At 38.1% G+C, this 24,823-nt stretch overlaps 1 protein-coding gene across 4 annotated transcripts; it reads right to left on the minus strand.

The window, feature by feature from the left end:
* Positions 1 to 480: 480 nt before the first annotated feature.
* On the minus strand, positions 481 to 24,804 carry PPP2R3C (protein phosphatase 2 regulatory subunit B''gamma). 4 transcript variants are annotated; one of them, XM_015085345.3, is made up of 13 exons: positions 24,419 to 24,804; positions 19,351 to 19,478; positions 16,210 to 16,314; positions 15,449 to 15,561; positions 14,913 to 15,010; positions 13,210 to 13,280; positions 9,914 to 10,046; positions 9,447 to 9,502; positions 9,294 to 9,369; positions 8,436 to 8,572; positions 6,162 to 6,299; positions 2,843 to 2,902; positions 481 to 791 (listed from the first exon to the last, which is right to left on the minus strand). In XM_015085345.3, exons 1-13 carry the CDS (start codon positions 24,474 to 24,476, stop codon positions 603 to 605), a joined length of 1,362 nt encoding a protein of 453 aa, XP_014940831.3. In that variant the 5' UTR covers positions 24,477 to 24,804; the 3' UTR covers positions 481 to 602. The 4 variants fall into 4 exon arrangements, with proteins under 4 accessions (XP_014940831.3, XP_014940833.3, XP_053080337.1 ...); XM_015085347.3 differs by having other exon boundaries at positions 24,428 to 24,777; XM_053224361.1 differs by having other exon boundaries at positions 730 to 791; positions 2,821 to 2,902; positions 24,419 to 24,777.
* Positions 24,805 to 24,823: the final 19 nt, after the last annotated feature.

Here is a 24,823-nt window from a genome sequence, read left to right on the forward strand (position 1 = left end):
ATCCTTAACGAAATGGAGTTTTGTACAGTGTAACCCTGGTACTGGTTAATAAAGCTAGACAGATTTTTAAAAATACAATAGTGTTTTTAGTTGAAATATTAACTTGAATACTTTTTATTGAAACATCCTAAAAAGAAACATCACGTCCAAAGACTTCTAACCCAGAAATGAAATGGCTCTCTTCTAATGAATGGGTAAGTTTATAATCTCTGATACACTTAATGCTTTAGAAGACTCAAGGTTAAGTGACCACATATAAATAAATTATCCCTCAAATATGCAAATTCTTAATGTCTAATGTCAGAAATATCCCATGAAAACTTCATTTCTGAAGATGATATAGGTTTAAAGTGGACTCCTACCTTTACCAAATCACACTTGCCTTACTTGAGCTAAGTGGAACCAGAATTTACTACCTCCTAAAACATTTCATCCTATTGCTTTCCAACTACTGCAAACAAAATTCCAATAACCAGAACATTTGCTGTGTTCTATAGGCATATAAAGTATTTTATTTAGGCCATTTCTAAGGATCCAGCTTGAAAGGTTTTGCATGCAGCATTCAAGTTTATCTTAATGAACACAGTCTAGTCTTTGAGAGATCATGTATCATCAAGGTCTGCAGAGTTTTCATTGTCATTTGCAACAAGGGCTTCTCTGTTCTCATAAGTCCAGAAGCCATTCAGATCGATTAGAATGGTGGTGACTGTGTCTCCTTGATTACTGTTGATTAAATCCTGAAGAGAGATTTTCAAAGGATCCTTTGGTTTAACCATGTCAAAGATTTCATCCTGTGAGAGAGAAAAAAATACAATGAAACCTGGTACCTGATGAACTTAATTTCTTTCATATAGTGATGTGAAATTCAAGGCTGGCACTTGACCTCACGTAAAATTTTTTGTTCTAGTTTTTTCTTTTCCATTTAACAGACAACTCCTTTTCCCTACACACAATCAAATTTTTACTGGAAGATTCCTTAGGTATGTGGCATCTATCTCTCATCTTAAGAGAGAAAGAAACTGAGGCTTGGAGTTTCATCTGATCCAAGCTATATAGCTAATTAGTGGTAAAACTAATGCAGTGTTCTTTGAATACATGATAAGTATCTTATACTTTAATGTTGTCTTCTAATTGTTGGTAAAGCAAGGTCTTGATTTAAGTGCAAACTCAGCTCAAACTAAAAACTTAAATGCTTCCAGAGCCAAGATAATGACAACGCTTCATTTCCAATAGTGATGTCAATGTTTTATACTCTGGATCTAAGATGGGTGGTGGGTGAGGGACATTCAGTATCAAGGAATTCCAGAATGACCATGAAATTGTGCTAAAAGTTACTGGAATAGATGGAAAAATCTCTTCTATATTATGAGATATACTATATGAATATTTACAAGGAATTAGGTGCACGTTTTCTAATCTTTTTGCAGGAAAATTACTCAGGATTTAGTAGCATTTAAAGGGGGAGATTACATTTTAAAAAGATTAGAAGAATTCAGGTAAATGAAATCTATGAGCTTTTAATCTTGTATGTTTGTGAAACGTCCCTTTCTAGGTTAGTGGCAATTTAAAATTACTAATTCTCAGGTTGCCTGTTGCATAGTTTCAGATTTGTCTCATTTATTATTATTATTATTGTTTTATACTTAATTAAAACTGGATGTGTTATTTTATTATTTACTTAGCCTGAACCTGAATCTGTACTAGATACTGAATGTTTTTCATAGCTGGTAAAGTCTACAAAAATGCTAAGTAGCAGCACGTGTTTCAAATAGTGGTAGTTTTCATATTGTAAGACTGATGTCTCCGTAATAGTATCAAAGCAAGCAAGACCTTTGAAGTAGCAGATTTAAAAAGTGTCCAAACCTAAATATAGTTGATTCTTGAACAATATGGACTTGAAATGGATGGGTCCGCTTAGACATAGATATTTTTGATAAATACAGTATACAGTAAATGCATTTTCTTTTCCTTACGATTTTCTCAATATTTTTTCCCTAGCTTCATTTTTAAAAATATAGTATATAAAACATGTAATATATAAAATATGTGTTAACTGTTTATGTTATTGTTTATGTGAGGCTTCCAGTCAAAAGTAGGCTATTAATTAAGTTCCAGGGGGTCAAAAGTTATAGGTGGGGGAGAGGGGGGCGCCTGGGTGGCTCAGTTGGTTAAGCATCTGACTCTTGATTTCAGCTCAGGTCATGATCTCACGGTTCCGTGGGATCGAGTCTTGCATTGGGCTCTGTTGACAGCGTGGAGCCTGCTTGGGATCCTCTCCCTCTCTTTGCCTCTCCCCTGCTTGCACACACACTCTCTTTCTCTCTCAAAATAAATAAACATTTTTTAAAAAGTTATACGTGAATTTCCAACTGCTTGGGTGAGCAGGGAGGGTATTGCCCCTAGCTCCTGTGTTGTTCAAGGGTCAACTATAGTTACCAAGTTAAAAATTCATTTTAACTTGGAATAGGCTGCCAAAGGATGCAGGTTATATGGATTCTCTTAATTTTCAATCAAATGAATGAATGCTTCCGATGAAAATACAGACTGACATGCTAAAATCATTAACTATACAAATCATTAGTCCAAGTGTGGTCTCAGTTACTAATGATTTAAATATTGGTTCAGAGCAAGTAACAGCAAATACTTGATTTCATTCACTTCATAGTTCATAAGTTTCTTTCATATAAAATTTCATTTAATATAGGTGATTATCTGTATTACATATATTAAAAGAAAAGGTAGAGGAGCCTGGCTGGCTCAGTTAGTAGAGCATGCAACTCCTGGTCATGACTTCATGCTCTATGTGGGTGTAGAGCTTACTGAAAAGGAAAGAAAAGGTAACCTTGACATCTTGAAATGAAACCGGATCTTGTCCATGGATTTTCATTAGTTCCTGTATGGCCTGTATGGATAGAAATAAGTCTGTAAATAAAAAATGCACAACAGCCCCCTTCCTGTCCCAAGGCCCCTTTCTAGTTCCACTTCCTTTCCTATCAGACCACAAGCCTTGTCATTTCAACCACTCTTGCCAATATTCTCAACTTCCTTGACCTTGCTTCACATCCAGTCGGCCAAACTTAAACAATTTCAGTGTAACTACCAACCTTTCAAGATACATAACGTTGCTATTGAGAATCCCAGAAAAAAAGTCTACAGATTATTGCTACCATATAGGAATGGTCTCCAACCTCAGACCGGCCTTTACATGGCCTAGCGATTAATCTGTGATGCCTGATCCACTCATTTTCCAGGAATGCTGTTCAAACCCTCACCGTTCTTTTTTTTTTTTTTTTTTTAATTTTTTAATGTATGTTTATTTTTGAGAGAGAGAGCGCGGGAGCAGGAAAGGGGAAGAGAAAGAGAATCCAAAGCAGGTTCCAGGATCTGAGCTGTCAGCACAGAGCCTGACACGGGGCTTGAACCCACAAACCGTGAGATCATGACCTGAGCTGAAGTAGGCCACTTAACCTACTGAGCCACCTAGGCGCCCCATACCCTCACCATTCTTTAAGACACCCAAGGGGCGCCTGGGTGGCGCAGTCGGTTAAGCGTCTGACTTCAGCCAGGTCACGATCTCGCGGTCCGTGAGTTCGAGCCCCGCGTCAGGCTCTGGGCTGATGGCTCGGAGCCTGGAGCCTGTTTCCGATTCTGTGTCTCCCTCTCTCTCTGCCCCTCCCCCGTTCATGCTCTGTCTCTCTCTGTCCCAAAATAAATAAAAAACGTTAAAAAAAAAAAAAGACACCCAATATGCCACCTCTGCCTCCCACCCTATACTTTGCCTTCTACTTGACAGAAAAAAATGTAAGCAAAACTCCCTCAAACTTTTTTATAACCTTTAAGAACAACAACAACAAAAAACCCTAACTAAAGAAACTACTGTGATCCAGTTGGACTAATAAATATTTTAGGTGAGAGTCATTCACTGGAAAATTCTTGGTAAATAGTCAAATAAATACGTTGCAGGTGCTTACTCAGTATGTGGTGCCACTGGTATCAGTGTGTGCACATGGCATCTCTTTGAAGTAGATGAGAATCTTTAAGTACACCCCCAGCTACTAGAGGGGTAGACCTGGAGGCATGATCTAGAGTGCAACATCTAGGCCCGCTTTATAACTGGAATATTGACGTACAAAGACTTTATGAACAGCTTAGGACTGCAGGACTCAGTACCAATAAATAATTACCTTAGCCCACACAACCAAGCCTAAATACTTTGATAAAATAAATGAGAGCAAGCAGGAGGGGCAGAGGGAGAGAGAAAGAATATTAAGCACACAGCTCGATTTTGCGACCGTGGAATCATGACCTGAGCTGAAATCAAGAATCGGACACTAAGTGAATGAGCCACCCAGGCACCCCAATATAAAATATTTGACAAAATTTAGTATTATAAGAATGTTATAAAGAAATCTTTTTGAAAAAGAGTTGAGGGTTTAATTTCCAAAAGATACATTTACTTTGCTTTCCTAAAATTGAATCTTCATTGAATAGGTCTGCCTAAAGTGGGAGATCCCTATGATGAGTTGGTATTATATTCTTATATTAGCCATTGACTCAGTTTCTAAAAAATGTATACTAATACTGCAATTGTAATTTATCCTAATATTTGCAGTCATTACGACCTAGGAAATCATAATGGAAGTTTTAGAGAATTTAACATGAAACTAAGAAATACATAGTATGAAACTCAGAAACCAAATAGTTATTTTTAAAATATCTAAAATTTTTAAATGGCAAAGAGAAAGCCTCTGGAGAAAATGGTTTATGAGAAAGATATGAAAATGTCATTTTTATCATTTAAAAAAAGCCATTTCTTCCTACTGGTGTCTTAACCATATAAAAATCACTTAGTCTTCTAAGGTAATGGAATGAAATACTACTATACAAAATTATTCTACCAAATGGAAAAGTCACCAAATTTAGGAATGATTTGTCTTAAAAGGGCAGACATTCCTACTTTTATACCTTGTGCACCTGAAGGCTTATCAGATAAGATACAATTAAATTTCCCTTCAGAACTCATCATGTTATTCCCTGAGACCACCTAAGGTGCAATATAAGTACTTCAGCAATAATGTTTTCATGCTGAAATGTGGCACACAATTCTAGCCAGTTTTAAATTTATTATTATTATTCCTATTTCTAAGTTACTTTCTTTTTGTTTATTAGAGAGTGCACGTGTGACACAGGGGTGAGGGGCAGAGGGAGAGAGAGAATCCCAAGCAGGCTCTGGGCTGACAGCATAGAACCTGACGTGGGGCTCAATCCCATGAGTCTGGGATCATGACCTGAGCCGAAATCAAGAGTCAGATGCCCAACTGACTGAGTCACCCAGGCTCCCCTAGCCAGTTCTAAAATTATTTTAAATATGATAATAAGGGGCACTTGGGTGGCTCAGTCAGTTAAGCGTCCAACTTCAGCTCGGGTCATGATCCCACAGTCTGTGAGTGTGAACCCCATGTCGGGCTCTGTGCTGACAGCTTGGAGCCTGGAGCCTGCTTCGGATTCTGTGTCTCTCTCTGCTCCTCCCCTGCTTGTGTTCTGTCTGTATCTCTCTCTCAAAAATAAATATTAAAAATATATACATACAAAAATAATTTTTTTTTTTACAGCACAGCATTTAAAAGAATCTATTACTGGGGCGCCTGGGTGGCTCAGTCGGTTGGGCGTCTGACTTCGGCTCAGGTCATGACCTCACCATCCGTGAGTTCAAGCCCCACATCAGGCTCTGTGCTGACAGCTCAGAGCCTGGAGACCACCTCGGATTCTGTGTCTCCCTCTCTCTCTGGCCCTCCCCTGTTCATGCTCCGTCTCTCTCTGTCTCAAAAAAATAAACATTTAAAAAAATAAATAAATAAAAAATAAAAGAATCTACTACTACCAAAGTCTGCAAAAGTTCTACCTTTTCTGAACTGTTTAATTGAAGCTTCTGTAGGATTTTACACATTAGTTTTTGATCACCAAACAACGAATTTCTCATGCATATCTGTATCTCCATGTCCAGTATAACCCCTTCCATATTTGCACTTTTTTAGTGTTCTACAACTAATCTAATCAGATTTTAGTCAATTTAAATAGGAAAAAAAAAAAAAAAAAAACTAAAAGCAGACTTGATTTGCTTCTAACATCTATTAGTAAACGTTTTGTTAAATGAGACTTACCCTGAAGAAGTAATTAAGTGAGAAGACATTCAGATATCCTTTGTTCTCAATATCAAGTAATTTGAAAATATACTGCAGAGCTGCAGGTTCTTTTCGATTCTCTAACGCAAGAACAAAGTCCAGGTAGGTCTTATAGTCCTACAGAAAAGAAAAGGATGTTCATTAGAAGCCTTATTTGGAATTAATTTTTCAAGTGAGTATCTAATGAATTGAAGCCATTTTACAATCAAAGATGGCAATTTTTTTTAATATGAAATGAGACATCCACTTGTATACTTAATATTGGTTTCTAGGAATTCTACTTAGCAGTTAATCTGTATTGGGAATAGTCTGGGGGACACAGCTCATTTTCTTACGAGAGATTTGCTGCTTTAAGGAGTAATTTTCTTTGATTATGCCTTTGAAATGGACAGGACAGTGACCAAGCTATTGTACAATGCCACTAAATTAGCATCTTCATTTCAATGTCGTCAGTTTTGGGGGTGGGGGGAAGTTTATCTGGAATGAATAGAATAGTATGTTTAAATAGTTACTTTGAAATACTGTTTAAACATTTTTAAATCAGATGATTTCCAGTAAGAAGCCATCTTAAGACTACCAGACATTCTACTTTAACTGAAACTGTTCTGCAAAGAAATGGAAAAAAGCACAAATAAAAGCTAGAATGACATAAGGAGAACAGAAAGCTTTCTCTACAAAAAAGGCATATTCAGATTACTTTTGCATGGTGAAAAGAACACTTGAGAGATTCTCACTTAGAAAAAAAATTTATATTCTTGGAAAATACTTCTTTAGGCTAACATTAAGAATTTCTTTTTGCATAAATTGCAATATAAAGAGCTAAAGAGATGCAGCCTCATCATGGTCTAACTCCGTTCACAGTTGAAGCCTCTGGTTTACTTTATTCACCAGAAGTCATTAGAATAGTACAAGCTCCTCACTCTTGAGTGTAGACAGCCCTAGGAGTCACAAAGCAGAGTTTCTGCACCTTTCCCTCCTTTTCCTGTGCCACCAGCTATCAATTATGTTATTCAGAAAACTGCTTATTAAAGCTAAATGATAAAACCTAAAACCCCAATTCTCTTCTGACAATATGACCATTTCTTTAAAAAATTTTTTTTTTCAACATTTATTTTTTTGGGGACAGAGAGAGACAGAGCATGAACGGGGGAGGGGCAGAGAGAGAGGGAGACACAGAATCGGAAACAGGCTCCAGGCTCTGAGCCATCAGCCCAGAGCCTGACGCAGGGCTCGAACTCACGGACTGCGAGATCGTGACCTGGCTGAAGTCAGACGCTCAACCGACTGCGCCACCCAGGCGCCCCGACCATTTCTTAACTGTCATTCGTTTGACAATTTATCAGATCCCTAACATGTGTTTTTAACAGCAAGGATGGTGATTTTAAAACGCTAGATGGGCACCCAGGTGGCTCAGTCAGTTAAGTGTCCAACTCGGTTTCAGCTCAGGTCGTGATCTCACATTTCATGAGTTGGAGCCCCACAGTGGGCTCTGTGCCGACAGTGTGGAGCCTGCTTGGGATTCTCTCCCCTCTTACCTAACTGCCCTTCCTCCGTGCACTCTCACTCTCTCTCAAAATAAATAAACAAAAAAACATAAAATACTAGTTAGAATTTCCTAAAGTATTTTGCATTGTTGTGATAAAAGGACAGGTGCATGTTAATTGTTAGGTACTAACATAGCCACTTACAGAAAATAATACAACCTGATTCTTAGATTTAAACCATGGCATCTGTGGTACTATACCTGACCTGGTAGTTTAAAGAATGAATCATCTATATGAAAACAGTCGATAGGATTTGCCCATTTGAGATTTTTTTTTTGTTTTCTCACTAGTCCATACTCTTCAGGGGAGGTGGACAGAGGATAGGCTAAATGGGTGATGGGTATTAAGGAGGACACGTGGACACGTGTTGTGATGAGCACTGGGTGTTATATAAGTGATGAATCACTAAATTCTACTCCTTAAACTAATATTACACAGTATGTTAACTAGAATTTAAATAAAAACTTGAAACATTAAAAAAAAAAAAGAGACGATTATGAAATGAAAATATTAAAATTTTGTATTTGTCCTGAGTCCATGTTTAAAGTGAACTTTCCTTAAGATCAAAGTCTCCAAAACTCAAACAATTTGATTAGTTCGGACTTTTTAAGATACATGTAAAAATAATGCTGTATCACATCAAGAAAAGGGTTTGTGGGAGTTGCGGGAGCCTAAATTTTTAAAACTTATCAGAGCTTTAAACTACTACCATTTCTCCATCATAAGTGAGACACTCCTGGAAAACACGGTCTAAGAAGACATTGGTCATGGTTGCTGTTCCATAGCGGGAGAGTTCTTCTTTACTGAGCATGCCATTGTGATCCTTATCAAGATTCAAATACTGGCCTTGGGAACAAAAGTTATAAAAAGACATGACAAAAGTAAAATTCTAATTAGAATACAAAAGAATAAACACAAAAAGTTCTTTCTATTGGCTAATACTTTGATTTTCAAACTATATTAGGGTAGTGCCCTAAGATCAACTATTCCTGGACTCTGTCACACCAGCCCTTAAGCTAGAACCAGTTAAAGAAAACCCATCATGAAGGCCATGGCCTTTGGGCTATTCCGCATCATTATTTGTTTTCAGTTTGCAGGCGTTTAAAACTTTCCTAGGTGTTGAAATTAGAGAGAGATAGGGGTCAATAAAAAGCACTGAAATGTTAGTATTTGAAAGCAGAGATCAAAGATGCCAAAATGAGTCAGAAGACCACCCAAGAGAATAGTGTAGCAGACTAATGAAACTAAAGGAAATAAGCAAACAGTCCCTAGAACACCTGCCTCTGGATACTGACAGCAGTGGCATTTTAATCACAATGCAAGATAATAGCTGATGTTCATAAAGATGCTCCTGAGTCATTAAGAAAGGGTCAAATTACATTCTGTATGTTCTATTAAAGAGCAAGAAAATGACAAGTAAATTTTAGTAATTTATAATACTAGCTCTTAAGGTAATTAGAATACTTTGATCCTAAGCTAAATTAGCCTATGTATAAAACTGTTCTTTGAACACCAATTAACTGAGGAAAGGATAACTCAAATTTTAGCATTGTGATAGGAACCATACCATAAACCCTTAAGGCAGAAGGTGCAGAAAACCAATTAGTTTCTTGACTCTCTTTGGACAGTTCCTCATCCCTTAACTAAATAAACACAGAGACATGATTAGAAGACAGTAACTGTCAAGTGATATAATTAAGTATTTTAAAAACATATTTACCTCCAATAAATCATCTAGGAAGCTGCATGCTAAAATATCTTGAATTTTAATTTTCCCTTTAAAGAACAAACACAATTTCATTTAAAAAAAAATAGAGGAACTCAATTTTATAAAGGTATTTTAGAAGAGTAATCACACAATTGGTATTTTAAAGTTTCATATTTTACATCAAAAAGAACCAATTCTCCGTATATTACATAACAGGAAGAGCAAGTATCAGAACAGAATAACTGTTTTTTAGAACTGGAAGGAGCCACTGATTAACCAATTCATACACCATTTTAGAGGTTAGGTGACATGCCCAGTGTCACACAGCTCGTTATAGTTGGTGCAAATAAATCATAAAAGATATTTATATATTAAGGGCAATGACATGTTAGAAAAATAAATGACATCTTAATGACTTCTCTGCTTATTAAGATTTAGAATAATATCCTTATAATATCTAAGATAAGATTTTCTTTTACCTGTTCTTAGAGGGTCTAAAAAGAAGAAGAACTTCCTAACTGCTGTACAAACATAAAAGGAGTAAAAAGACTTTTCCAGCCCATCTAATTGTGGCAAAGTAGGGATAAGTTCCAATATGTAGTTTTCTAAGTCCTGAAAGAATAAAACAAATCAAAATGTTAAATCAAAGTGTTAAATGTCTAATCTTGTTTCTTCATTAGATACTGGAATATTGAATTTCAGTCCTAAAAATCATTCAGCATTAATAGTATATTAACTATGTGAGTGGTAAAACTTTAATTAAACTACTTAAATTAGTTATATAACTATGTGAGTGGTAAACATATTAAATTGTGTTTCTACAAATTTATTTTTTATTTCAATTTTAACATATTTTTGAGTAATACATTCTACAAAATTCCAAATTCAAAAGGAACAAAAAGTATTCATTGAAAGTCTCGTCTATTTCCTCTTCCCAGAGGTAACCTATATCAGCTTCTGATGCATCTTTCCAAAATAACTTATGCACATACAAACCAATACATATATATGTCTATTTCTCTTTCTCTTAAAAAAATTTTTTTAATGTTTACTTATTTTTGAGAGAGAGAGAGACCGACCATGAGCAGGCGAGGGGCAGGGAGAGAAGGAGACACAGAATCCGAAGCAGGCTCCAGGCTCTGAGCTCTCAGCACAGAGCCCGACATGGGGCTCAAATTCACAAGCCTTTGAGCTGTGAGACCATGACCTGAAGTTGGCTGCTTAACTAACTGAACCACCCAGGAGCCCCTCTCTTTCTCTTTTTATGAAGGATATAGCAGCAAACTATGCAAATTCTTCTGTATCTTGCTTTTATCACTTAACAACATACTTTACAGTCATTCAATCCTGGCTCTCAAAGAGCTTCTTGCTTTTATTTTTTAAATTTTTGTATTTAAATTTTTAAAAAAATATTTATTTTTGAGAGAGGGAGAAAGAGAAAGAGAGAGAGAGAGAGAGAGAGAGAGAGAGAGAGAGAGAGAGAGAGAGAGAGAAAGGGGGACAGGGGCAGAGAGAGAGGGAGGCACAGAATCTGAAGCAGGCTCCAAGCTGTGAGCTGTGAGCACAGAGCCTGATGTGGGGCTTGAACTCACAAACCATGAGATTATGACCTGAGTTGAAATCGGACGCCTACCCGACTGAGCCACTTAGGCACCCCAAGGTTCTTGTTTTTAAATAGTTATGTATTTTTTCATTGTACAGATGTACCATAATCCATTTATTTTCAAAAAAAAAAATTTTTTTATTTATTTATTTTTGAGAGAGAGAGAGAGAGAGAGAGAGAGAGAGAGAGAGAGAGAGAGCATGCAAGCAGGTGAGGGGCAGAGAGAGAGGGAGACAGAGAATCCAAAGCAGGCTCCAGGCTCTGGGCTGTCAGCACAGAGCTGGACGCGGGGCTCGAACTCATGAGCATGAGATCATGACCTGGGCGCTCAACCGACTGAGCCACCCAGGCACCCCAATTTTTATTTATTTTTTTGCTCTCTTTTCATTTTTTTAATTAATTCATTTTTAAATTTACATCCAAGTTAGTTAGCATATAGTGCAACAATGATTTCAAGAGTAGATTCTTTAATGCCTCTACCTGTTTAGTCCATCCCCCCTCCCATGAACCCCTCCAGCAACCCTGTTTGTTCTCTATACTTAAGAGTCTCTTAACGTTTTGTCCTCCTCCTTGTTTTTATATAATTTTGCTTCCCTTCCTTTATGTTCATCTGTTTTGTATCTTAAATTCCTCAAATCAGTGAGGACATATGATATTTGTCTTTCTCTGGCTAATTTCGCTTAACTTAATACACTCTAGTTCCATCCATGTAGTTGTAAATGTGTACCATAATCCATTTAACCAGTCTTCTACTGATGGACATTTAGACTGTTTCTAATCTTTTGTGATACTAAAAACAATACTCCAGGGACAATAAGCTAATTTTCCATTCACAGATATTATGAGAGAACATGGGACATAATTTCTGTAAGTGAAATTGCTGAGTCAAAGAATGTGCATGTTCAGGGGCGCCTGGGTGGCTCAGTCGGTTAAGTGTCCAACTTTGGCTCAAGTCATGATCTCACGGTCAGTGAGTTCAAGCCCTGCATTGGGCTCTGTGCTGACAGCTCAGAGCCCGGAGCCTGCTTTGGATTCTGTCTCCATCTCTCTCTGCCCCTCCCCCACTCATGCTCTTTTCTCTCAAAAATGAATAAACGTTAAAAAAATTTTTTTTAAGAATGTGCATGTTCATAATTTTGATAGACACTGGCAAATTTCCCACCTTGCCCCAAAAGCCCACACCTACTTTACACTCCCACCAGCAAGTCAAGGCTAAACCAACAGTTCCCAAATTGTGCCCCAGGAATGCTGCAGTAAGCTCACAGGGGTGCAGCAGCGTATTTTCAAAATAGTGAACAGTGACATCTGCCAGAGAGTACATAATAGATGTCACTATGAGCTAGAGCTATGAGCTCAAGGTAGTTCACATTTTCAACACTGATTGAGATATGTGCTTTTTAATGACATCAATCTTTGCAAAGCTACGTTCTTGATGGTTGTGGTGATAAAGCAAGTACCACAGGAAAATTAGTATGGAATAGGAAATGAGGATGACTGTCCAATCTAATTGCCAAGTTTGACTACCCATACATTGCTCCATGGGCACAGATTCCGTTAGTAATTGTAATTTAAGAATGAAGCAAAAGTATTACTTATTTTCAACTTATGTGTATTATTTTTTTCAAATGGCTAATACAATAATAAGCTTAATGGATACTTTCATAAATTGTTTAGAACCAGCTGGTTAATAAATGCAACTGCTAGGTATTTCTTCTGATGTAGAGGAACTATGCAAAAATTACGGAGATACTAAGGGCACCATGAATTGAGAGTCTGGGAAACCACACCCTATTTTATATTCCCTTCTTAAATGCATTATCGAACTTTTTGATCTTTGTCAGCCTGAAAAATTCCTGGCCCTATCATTTATGACACTCATGAATAACCAAAAGCTTTCCTCTGTTTCTTTAATGAGTTTTAATGCTGTTAAAACACTATATTCTTTTTATTTTCTTTTTGAAAGGCTCTTTTTAGAAGTTGGAGAAAAAAAGTTGGAGGAAAAGAATCTAAAAAGGAATTCTTGTGGTCAATGTACATTTTAAAAGTTTTTTGGGGGAAACACATTATTTGCAAAAACAAAAACAATATAAGAATCACCTGTAACCCAACCAGTGATAACTACTGTTAACATTTTGGTGTCTACAGTAATTATTAAAATAGGTTAATACTTACAGATTCCCGAAGGTACCCTTGTCCAGCAACATCATATAAACTGAGTCCTATTCTTGTTTGATGAAGCCAAACTGACAATACATAAGAAGATGAAATGTAATTTTAAGATCTGTCCTTTAGCATATATTTGGATAAAAGGAGATAGACAGCTAGATTAGGGGGACAAACTAGTAACTCTACAAACATTTCTCACACATATATTACCCCAAAATTGTTTGTAATGAAATATACCATATAATTAATGGCAGATATCAACACGTCTACCCTGCCTAAAGTGACAATAAAGTTCATGCCCTTGAGAATATTGTTCTACATCCATTAAACTTGGTGTTTCACCAAAAAGGGACAGCAATTATAATGTTATGCCTTCAATGAAGGTGCATTTATTCTACCGAGGTTATTACTGTGACTAAGTATTAGTTAAAAATCATACATCTAGAACTTCACAGATCTTTCTGGAACTTAATAGGAATCATAACTCCAGGATGTTTAATAAAAACTCCTAGAATGTGATGCTACAATTTTGAATTTGAAACTATCCTCAGGCAACTCAACCTACAATACAGCTGACCCTTGAACAACATGGGTCTGAACTGTGTGGGCCCACTTATACATGGATTTTTTTTCAATAAATACAGTATAGTACTATAAATGTACTTTCTCTTCCTTATGTTTTTTTTTTTTTTTTCTCCAAGTAGGCTTCATGCCCAGTGCAGAGCCCAATGCAGGGCCCAATGCAGGGCTTGAACTCACGACCCTGAGATCAAGACCTGAACTAAGATCAAGAGTTGGAGACTGAACTGACTGAGCCACCCAGGCACCCCTTTTTTTTAAGTAATCTCTACAAACAACATGGGGCTCGAACGTACAACCCTGAGATCAAGAGTTATACACTCCACTAACTGAGCTAGCCAGGTGCCCCACCTTACAATTTTCTTAACATTCTTTTCTCTGGTTTCCTTTATTGTAAGAATACAGTATGGAATACATATAACATATATAATATGGGTTAATCAACTGTTTATATTATTGGAAAAGCTTCCAGTCAATAACAAGCTATTAACAGGTCAGTTTTGGGGGAGTCAAAACTTATACTCATTTTGACTACATGGGAGGTCAGTACCCCAACCCTTGTGTTGTTCAAGAGTCAACTGTATATTGGTGAAATAGAATTACCAGTGAATTAAAATAATTTAAATCACCATATATTAAAACTCTTGGTTTAGCCTTTAATATATAGTATGTATGTATGTATGTATTTATTTAATTTATTTAGAAAAAGAGAGCATACAAGTGGGGGAGAGGGGCAGAGGGAGAGAGAGAGAATCTCAAGCAGGCTCTACACTCAGTGCAGAGCCCAACGAGGGGCTTAATCCCATGACCTTGGGATCACGACTTGAGCCAAAATGAAGAGTTGGATACTTAACCAACTGAGCCACCCAGGCACCCCTAATATTTTTTAGTTAGTATCTTTAGGATACATGTTTTTGTTTTGTTTATAATGAACCCAAATTTATGGTAAGAAATCTCAGCTCTAGTAAATTCCAGGAGAGAAATGGAGTAATAAGAAAACAAATCTGGGTCAAATTCTGCTATTCAGACTTACTAAGAGAGTTGTTTCACATGGAAGGGATACTATAAAAGCATGTACCAAAAACTCTTTGATTCCCAGAGGAATTTAAGCACAATGAAAATGAAATCACCTTTCCTCATGACATAATTGAAGAATTGCATAATAGAAATTCTTCCGTAAGAGTCTGTATGAAGGAGTTTAGCAAAGACTTTTGCTGTAAAAAACTGCCTAAGGAAAGGAAATAAAGATTAAAACCATATGCCAACATAATATAAAAATGACTTCTATATTGGATTAGTTAACAACAACACGAATCCAAAGAATTAAAAATCAAAACGAAAAAAATCAAAGTGAGAATCGTAGTTCAAAACTTAAAATATTAAGTCATACGTCTTTGTATTTTATCATCCTAAGAATGAAAGCCCATACTGTTGTAAATAAACGTACTATATATATGTAGTTGCAAGGTACGTAAATACTCCATATTATAAAGTATTATTTCTTTTAACAACTTCATACCAATAGAATTTTGACTAATTTTATTAAACTTGATTAATAACTCAAATGGACTCAAATTGTCACCCCACTGGCTTATATTTTCATTAACATTTATTTGAGGCATTTAAAATGTTTAACATACTCCTTTGTTAGTTATACTATTCTTACTTGCACTTTGGTCCAGCTTTTTCACCAACTTTCAAAAAATTTTCATAATTAATCATTGCTTCCTCTCCAATCATAGGTGGTGTTTGGTGCTTATCCAGCAAAAACCATAAGTTCTTAGGAGAATTGCAGAAATGAAGATGTTACAGTTAACAAAACAAAATTTAACATTGGTTAAATGTGTTATTTCCATTAAAATGGTAGCGTGATAGAAATTTAGTATTAAGATGAATCTTATCCCCTATTATCCTTTTGATTACTAAGAACATAATACAAATAGCTAGCATTTATTGAATGCCTAAGTTTAAAGTTTTCTTATACAGCACTTCCTTAATCCATAAACTATGTGACATAGACACTGTTACCTCTACTTTATAAATGAGATTTGGAGCACAGAAATGTTAAGTCCATTGTCCAAGATCACAGAGCCTGGCTAGGATGTGAACCCCCCCAGTTTGACCCCATACTTGTGGCTCTCAACTTTGGCCTTGTTAGGTCACCTAGGGACTTTATTTTTTATTTTTTTTCAATATATGAAGTTTATTGTCAAATTGGTTTCCACCTAGGGACTTTAAAAAACAAAACTATTTTGGGGAGAACTGTGCCCAGGCAAGTTCTGCAGCTGACTTTGACAGGAACCATTGCTCCAGGGCCTTCACCCACTCTGCAGCAGTGATTCCATTAAGAAACCCTGAGATCCTGTATGACTTTAGTACAAATACAAAATAGCTAACATCCAAAGCAACCTTTTATTCTATGCTTACCTGTAATTCTTCATTATCTAATAGTTCTCTGCTTTTCCTCTGCAGAAAGACAGCTCTGGATTCCTCTCTTAATTTTTGTAGTAAGACTTCATCTTCAGCTGGCAGCTAAAAATACACTAGAGTTAATTTCTCTACACCTAAATTCTAGGATTTACACAGTTCTGGATTATGTAAAATATATTTGGCCTCATAAAATAGTACATAAATTAAGTACACACCCTCAAATTACTTTTTGCATCTCAATTTTTCTTAACTTCAAGTTATTAATTTAAAAAGTTCATTTAGGGGCACCTGGGTGGCCCAGTCAGTTCTAAGTGTCCAACTTCGGCTCAGGACATAATCTCATGGTTCGTTGAGTTTGAGCCCTGCATCGGACTCTCTGCTGTCAGTGCAGAGCCCATTTCAGATCCTCTGTCCCTACCTCTCTATGCCCCTCCCCTACTTGTATGCACACACACTCTCTCTCTCTCAAAAATAAACACACATTTAAAAAAAAGATCCACAGAGAATTCAATGATCAGCAAGACCATATCCCTGCCTAGAAAGAACTAACGGTCCAGCCCAAGTTTCATTTTATATTCTCAGAGTGCTCTTTCCACTATAACCTTAGACTGACAGAATGAAATTAGGACTGAAGATAGACCGCCTTAGCAGAATATGACTTCTGAGCCTGGATGATCTTACTCCTTGGAAATGGTCAAGCCAGTGTCTATTATGTTCCCCTCCAAGTAGAGGGTGTGCCCACTGGAGTGATTTCCATAAACAGGGCTTAAAAATGACTCATTCCAATTCGACTTCAAACAATTTGCTTCAAGGATTTCTTCTTCCATATCTCTGCCCCATTAAATGTGGCTAAGTAACCATAATCCAAATTAGCCATGATTTCCACCTTTCATTTCCAAGAATTAAGATGCCATCCCTCCCATGAAAAGGAAGAAGTATTGGGAAGTAAGGCTGGGGATGAAACTCTGACTGTGCTCCAATGGCTAATCAACCAGCTAATCTGCCAAGGAGAGAAGTGGTGACCAAAGATAAAGATACTAGGTTCTCCAAGGCTGTGGAAAGACAGAGAGAGAAGAAACAACAAAAAGAACATCCCACAAATCCGCATCTGCAGACAGGAAACCATCTGGGATCTGGAAGAGGTCACAGAGAGAAGGAAGAAACAGAAATGGGACATAGGGGTTTCCCTCAGGAACCACAATGGTGAGCCAAAGGTTAGTACTGGAAATACAGGAAAATGGACTGCTGGGTTCAGAAATGGGATCATATCAACATCTAAGGGCTGTTCCTGGGTTAGTAAGATACTATTTCATAATCCTGATTAAATGAAATCATGAATATAAAATGCTCTGAAGTACACTGGCACTCAATAAATGTCAATTCCCTTCCTGTGCCCCCAGACTACCGAAAATTTTCAGTTGTCTAGTGGACTGTTTAAGAAATTATGAAATACAAAAAGCAGAAGTATGTATGGTATCATCCCATTTTTGGTAAACACATACATGTACACAGAAGTATGTAGAAGAATTCATGCAAAAATACTTATATGTCTGCAATGTTATGGGAGAATATCAGCTGTATTTTCTCTTTTCCATGACAAATGTGGCTTAGTTATGTAATTTTTAAAAAGATTTTATTTTTAAGTAATTTCTACACCTGATGTGGGGCTCAAACTCATGACCCCAAGATCAAGATTTGGATGCTCTACCAATTGAGCAAGCCAGGCACCCCTAGTCATATAATTCTTAAAAGACTGCCAAACAGTATTATAAAAAGGTTTCCAATAAAAATGGTTTACTTGGAAAAAGTTTTTTTTTAATATGAAATTTATTGTCAAATTGGTTTCCATACAACACCCAGTGCTTCTTCCAACAGGTGCCCTCCTCAATGACCATTACCCACCCCACCCTCCTTCCCACCCCCCCCCATCAACCCTCAGTTTATTCTTAGTTTTTAAGAGTTTCCTATGGTTTGGCTCCCTCCCGCTCTAACTTTTTTTTTTTTCCTTCCCCTCCCCCATGGTCTTCTGTTAAGTTTCTCAGGATCCACATAGGAGTGAAAACACATGGTATCTATCTTTCTCTGTATGACTTATTTCACTTAGCATAACACTCTCCAGTTCCATCCACGTTGCTACAAAGGCCATATTTCATTCTTTCTTATTGCCAAGTAGTATTCCATTGTGTATACAAACCACAATCTCTTTATCCATTCATCAGTTGATGGACTTTTAGGCTCTTTCCATAATTTGGCTATTGTTAAAGTGCTGCTATAAACATTGGGGTACAAGTGCCCCTCTGCATCATCACTCCTGTATCCCTTGGGTGAATTCTTAGCAGTGCTATTGCTGGGTCATAGGGTAGAACTATTTTTAATTTTTTGAGGAATGTCCACACTGTTTTACTTGGAAAAAGTTTGTACTTGAAGAAATAAGTTTGTACTTGAAGAATATCTGGATAATTCACTTATATTAATACATTGCTCCTACTTTCTTTGTAAATATTGTTATAATTGAGTTTAGAAGGTAACAGGTTTAAGAGACATTCTGCTAAAATTCCACAGTTAACTTTTCTACAGTAGTCACATTTTACATAATACTGAATAGGTCTTATTCCTTCAACTTCAGCTCTAAGTAGCTTTCTTAAGGTCTTACTGTTTACTATAATCTTTATCAAAGACTTCACGGTTTTGGCATGAGGAAACATAATTGAGTCTAACTTTTCAAGTTTTCCATTTTAATCTATTTTTCAGTTCAACCTTGAGCAAAATGTATTATACCTTAGAACACGAGTAAAAGACAAAAGTTAAAAATGGTGATCAGCCAAGTAAACCTAAGTCTTATAAAAAGACAACATAATCCAACAGAATACCTACCACAAATATCCATAGGAAAATGAGGAATAAAAAGCCAGTAACCCAAAAAAAGGGGGCCAAGTAACAACTTTGTGTTCTTATACCAATTTATATCAAGCCCTGAGATATATCAATTCCAAAACAGTAAGATCAACTACAATGAAAGACTATATAAAATTTTAAATATAATCCTGTATTTACACAAAATAAAAGATGCTGATCCCATTTTAAAAATTACATTTCATTTATAAACTCTGTTAAGACATTTGCTTAGATACCACTTACCCTATAATAAAACCGGGGAATGGTCTTATAGAATTCATTTGTGTTTTTCCTATCTCCTTTCCATTCTGAGTAGTATTTGGTAAATAAATCCATTTCTTCATCTTTTAATTCTTGTTCAGTTTTTTTTTCTGGTAACAAAATAGATTAAAAGGGAAAAGCACTTTTGGAATAAGTATTTTTTACCATAGGGTAATTACAGTGCAAAAAAGACATTGAAAATTGTGCTTAGATACTGAACATCTATATTAATTTTCTGAAAACAGGAAGAATCACTATCTTCCACTGAAAAAGCCTCCCCTGCAACTTCAACCATATCTCAGCTGCTCCTTTCACTTCTTTTTATCACTATACTTGTCTCTTCCTCAAGTCACTGCCTCCCTTACAGACTTCTGGCATGTTCATGATTCATTCCATTAAAAGTACTTACTGAGCACCTACTATGTATAGAGCACTATTAGACACTGGGGCTAGAGCAGTAAGAAAACAGTCCTGGACCTCATATGAGTTTCAGCTTGCAATCACTGTTCCTCTACCTAATGCAAACCCCGTCCATCTGAGCTCAGACCTCAGGATGCTATTACCCACCAAACCACCTGCAGCTGGCCTATAGCCATCATATTTAGTCAGTCTGCCAGTTTGTTGACCATAGCAACTGGTGCAGTGTTCTTCACCTCAATGTCTTGCATTAATCATCAAGGAAGGATAACGTTTATGAGAGTAACCATGACACCTCAACTCTGAAGAGGGGGTCACCTCTGTCACTCAGTTCCATGGCAAGACCACAGATCTTATCTGCTCCTAAATATACTAACCTTACATAAAATCTTAAACTCTCATATACCCTCAGATAACTTTTCTCTCCTTCTGGTATTCAAAACCTCACTGTCATCATACCTACACTTCAGCCTCACTGAAATCTTCAATTCTGGGGTCTATTTTCTCAATAGTTTATTTTCCTCCTCCTCTTCCTCTTTCCACTTCCTTCCAACATGCCTATAGTTGTTCCCCTAAACCTCTCTTATGCCTGCATTTCTGCCACATGTGCCATGTTAATTCCTAACCTTGGACCACACTGTCGATTCTCTTATTTTCTGGCCATTTATTTTTGTTACTCTTTCTTCCTCATTTCAACTTTTGTAGTGTGACTTCTAAGTCCCAAGTGTATGTCACTAACACAGACACTGCTCTTGAACTCTAAACTCATACATTCAAAACAAAATATTTTCATCCTCACACTCCAATATACCTAATAATTTCCCATTCCTCACCTCACTACTCTTCTCCTAATTCCATGTTTCTATCCCAGTTAATGGTATTCATCCAGTCACCCAAGCCCAAACCCCTAGAGTCATTTTCATTATTTCACTCATTCTTTTTTCACTCAACTATTCTAGGGACACACAAATATATGTGTGAGTGGACACATGCACATGTGTCCATACATACACACAACACTTTCAACAGTGTCTGGGAAAGCTTCATGGAGATGAAACTGGGCAAAAAACTGAAGAAGGCAAGGAAGCAGGCTATCCAGATATCATGGGAGAAGGGCATACCAGGCAAGGAAATAGCCAGTGTCAAGGCCCTAAGATAGAGGAGTGTGCCTGCTGTGTCCAGGGAAGAGGGAGGCAGTGAGTGTGGCTGTAGCAAAGTGGGCCAGAGGAAACGTAGATGAGGGAAGGCAGATTAATGGGAGACAAGGCCACTAGCTCATTGGTGAGGGAGAGAGCCACCAGAAACAATTAGGAGGCTAATGCAGTAATCCAGGTGACAGATGGTGGAGGCCTGGATCATGGTGGCTGCAATGGAGGCAGTTAGGAGTAAATATTCTAGATATATTTTCTTTTTAGTCCCAGGATTTGCAAACACACTGGATGTGGATATCAGAGAAAAAGAGCAGTTGAACATATCTCTAAAGATTTTGACCTGAGCAGATGGGGTGGCCAATATCAAAAAGGTGGAAAGCTACCAGTGAGCAAGTTAGAAAGGAAAGCAGGAGTTCAATCTTGGATAAATTAAGATTAAGATATCTATTACAGGGGTGCTTGGGTGGCTCAGTTGGTTGAGCATCCGACTCTTGATTTCAGCGCAGGTCATGACCCCAGGGTCATGGGATCAAACCCCACTCCTCACTGAGCATGCAGCCTGCTTAAGATTTTCTCTCTCTCTCTCTCTCTCTCTGTCTCTGTCTCTCCCTCTCTCCCTCTGTCTCTGTCTCCCTCTGCCTCTCTCCTGGATTGTGCACATGCTCTCTCTCTCTCTCTCAAAAAAAAAAAAAAAAGATTCCTATTAAAACCAAGTGGCCATGTCAAGTAGGCAATTAGATATATGAGTCTGGCATTTGGGAAGTGGAAATACACATTTAAGAGACAAAAGCAAATATACAGTATTTAAAGCCTTAAAAATAATGGTTAATTTCACCATGAAGGTAAGTGTAGATAGAGAATAGAATAGAAGCTGACCAAGGACTTAGCTTTGGGCACTCTGATGGTAAATTGCTGGGGAGAAGAAAACAAAGATTGAGAAGGGATGACTGGTGAGGTGAGAAGAAAACTAAGGGAGTGTGTCTCCCAGAAACCAAGAGAGATAAGTATACTTAGGACGAGAGTGAACTACTATATCCCTGGCAGGTCAAGGAAAGTGAGGACTAAACACTGACCACTGGAACAACACAGAGATCACTAATGATCTTGACAAGCAGGAATTACAGTACAGATTTAATCAACAGGTTTTTTTTTTTAAAGTTATTTATTTTTGACAGAGAGAGAGAGAGAGAGAGAGACAGAGCATAAGTGGGGGAGGGGCAGACAGAGGGAGACACAGAATCCGAAGCAGGCTCCAGGCTCCGAGCTGTCAGCAGGGAGCCCAATGTGGGGCTTGAACTCATGGATGGCAAGATCATGACCCGAGCCGAAGTCAGACGCCCAACCGACTGAGCCACCCAGGCGCCCCATAATCAACAGTTCTTTTAACAAGCAATAATATAAGGTGAACAGGGAAATGAGGCAGAGCTAAGAGGCAGAAGTTTAAGACAAGAACATTTCTTAAGGTGAGAGAAATACCACCATGTTTAAATACTGATAGGAATGACTGAGAAAGAAAACCTGGTGCAGGAGACAGAGACAACTGCAGGAGTACACCTTTGAATAGGTAAAAATGGGATCTAGCACACTACTGAAGGAAACAGCCTTAAATAGAAGCTGTACAACCTAAATGATTTACTTATTATTTTATTTATCTCTCCCAACACTAAAGCTTAAGTTCTACAAGGACTTTTTTTTATCTGTTTTGTTTACTGCTATAGCCTAGAACAGTACTTGGCACATAACAAGCATGCAATGGGGTGGGTTTAAGAGCGAAGCAGAGGGGACGCCCAGGTGCCCCAGTGGGTTGGGCGTCTGACTCAGGTCATGATCTCACAGCTTGTGAGTTTGAGCCCCCACGTCGGGCTCTGTGCTGACAGCTCAAAGCCTGGAGTCTGCTTCAGATTCTGTGTCTCCCTCTCTCTCTGACCCTCCCCTGTTCACACTGTGTGTCTATCTCTCAAAAATAAATAAACATTAAAAAAAAAAAAAGAGCAAAGCAGAGAATGGGGCACGTGGGTGGCTCAGTCGGTTAGGCCTCTGACTTTGGCTCAGGTCATGATCTTGTGGTTCATGAGTTTGAACCCCACATTGGGCTCTGTGCTGACAGTTAGGGGCATGGAGCCTGCTTCGGATTCTGTGTCTCTCTCTCTCTGCCCGCCCCCTGCTCGCACTCTGTGTGTCTCTCTCTCTCAAAAAATAAATAAATGTTATAAAAAATTCAAAAAAGAGAAGAGTGACGAGGATGTACATGTAACTTTTCCTATAAACGGCACAGAAAAATGTAGCAAAAGCTGGAAGGAGATGTGAGAAGAAATGTTTTTCTGGGGCGCCTGGGTGGCTCAGTTGGTTAAGCGTCCGACTTCAGCTCAAGTCATGATCTGGCGGCCCATGAGTTCGAGCCCCGCATCGGGCTCTGTGCTGACAGCTCAGAGCCTGGAGCCTGCCTAAGATTCTGTGTCTCCCTCTCTCTCTGCCCCTCCCCTGCTCATGCTCTATCTCTGTCTCTCAAAAATAAAATAAATGTTTAAAAAAATATTTTTCTTACATGGAGTATATTATAACATGTTTGTCAGTTGATGGAAATGATCCAATAAAGAAGGAAAATCTGATAATAGCTGAGAGAGAAGATGAGAGTGAATAAAAGAAAGAGAGCATGATCTAATGTTGGAGTGGAGGAATTGTCTCAAATAGGAGCAGGGACAATTAGTTCATTTTAACAGTAAAGGCAGAGTGTATGGGCATCTACGGTGAGGAAAGGGCTGATAGAAATGGTAAGTGGGTACAGGTGAGCTCCGACTTTCTCAAATACATATACAAGTTCATCAACTGAAGATCAAGAGTAGGTAGGGTATACTGGAGAACTGGATGTCTGGAAGATGAAAACTGCCAGAACTGAGTGTAAGGAAACAAGGAATATGCGTAAATAAATGACTGAAATACTTCCTTTAGGTTCGTGGACATGAACTAAAAGTGAGACCATTCACCATGGTTTCGTTTTTCTCCAGCCACTTTTGGCTACCCTGAAGGCACGTGTGAAATAGGAAAGATAGTTTTAACCAGGTTGGTTAACAGGCAAGCGTGAAGGTGAAGGGAAGGGATAAGGGAAAAATATATTATGAAATCTAAAATGTATAAGGAGGGAAGTAAAAAAAAGTGTAATAAAAAGACAAAAGATCAATGGATTATAGGTTACAGTAGGATTAAAGAGTTGTTGGGACTGGGATTCTCAATTATTCCTCAAAAGCCTAGGTCACAGCCACGTAAGTTGGTGCTAAGGTAGCTCCTCATTCCGCAACTCCTTTTCCCGGGAAGTGGGGATCAAACCTTTCAGTAACCCTAAATCACAGTCCAACTGCCTTTATCGAGAGAGCTTCCATAGAAGCGTAAAGTGCGGCTCCCAGGAGCTGCTTCTCCCGCATCTCCCCGTATCTTCAGGAATTTAGGGCCTGGCTATCTCTGCGAGCAGCCCCTCCCCAACTCACTGTTAGTACCGGTGCTGGGCGTCGCTAATCGCCGGCGAAGAATTTCTTTCCAGTCCATGGCTGACTCCCGCGCAGAAGCTCCTGCATTTGCTGTTTACTAACCGCTCCACCCCCTACCAGCTCAGACAGCAATCACCGCCCAATCCCGTAAAGGTCAGGAATATTCAATCGCCATGTTGGACATGGGCGGAAGTCGGCTGAAGAGGCGAACAAACGATTATTGCCACTGCGGCGAATACGGCTAATCACGTTAACAGCGGGCAACACGGACTTGAAAGGGACGTTAAAAACAATCCTCTGCAAGTCAGCACCCAACTTCACCAAGTCCAATTTGAAAGGTTCAGGATAAGGAAGCCCCACGTGTTCTTTAACTTGGGGCTTAGGCGCGTATGGGCCACGTGACTC

This window comes from Acinonyx jubatus, chromosome B3, assembly GCF_027475565.1.
Source record: "Acinonyx jubatus isolate Ajub_Pintada_27869175 chromosome B3, VMU_Ajub_asm_v1.0, whole genome shotgun sequence".
NCBI lineage: Eukaryota > Metazoa > Chordata > Mammalia > Carnivora > Felidae > Acinonyx > Acinonyx jubatus.

Bases quoted from the DNA above. Each gene is read 5' to 3' on its own strand.
- PPP2R3C (XM_015085345.3), bottom strand. From the start codon at position 24,476: ATGGACTGGAAAGAAATTCTTCGCCGGCGATTAGCGACGCCCAGCACC. The intron at 15,562-16,209 runs GTAAGCATAGAA...AATTCTCCTAAG, and splicing joins TAGATAATGAAGAATTACAG to AACTTATGGTTTTTGCTGGA. The intron at 15,011-15,448 runs GTAAGAATAGTA...TCCTTTCCTTAG, and splicing joins AAAGCTGGACCAAAGTGCAA to GCAGTTTTTTACAGCAAAAG.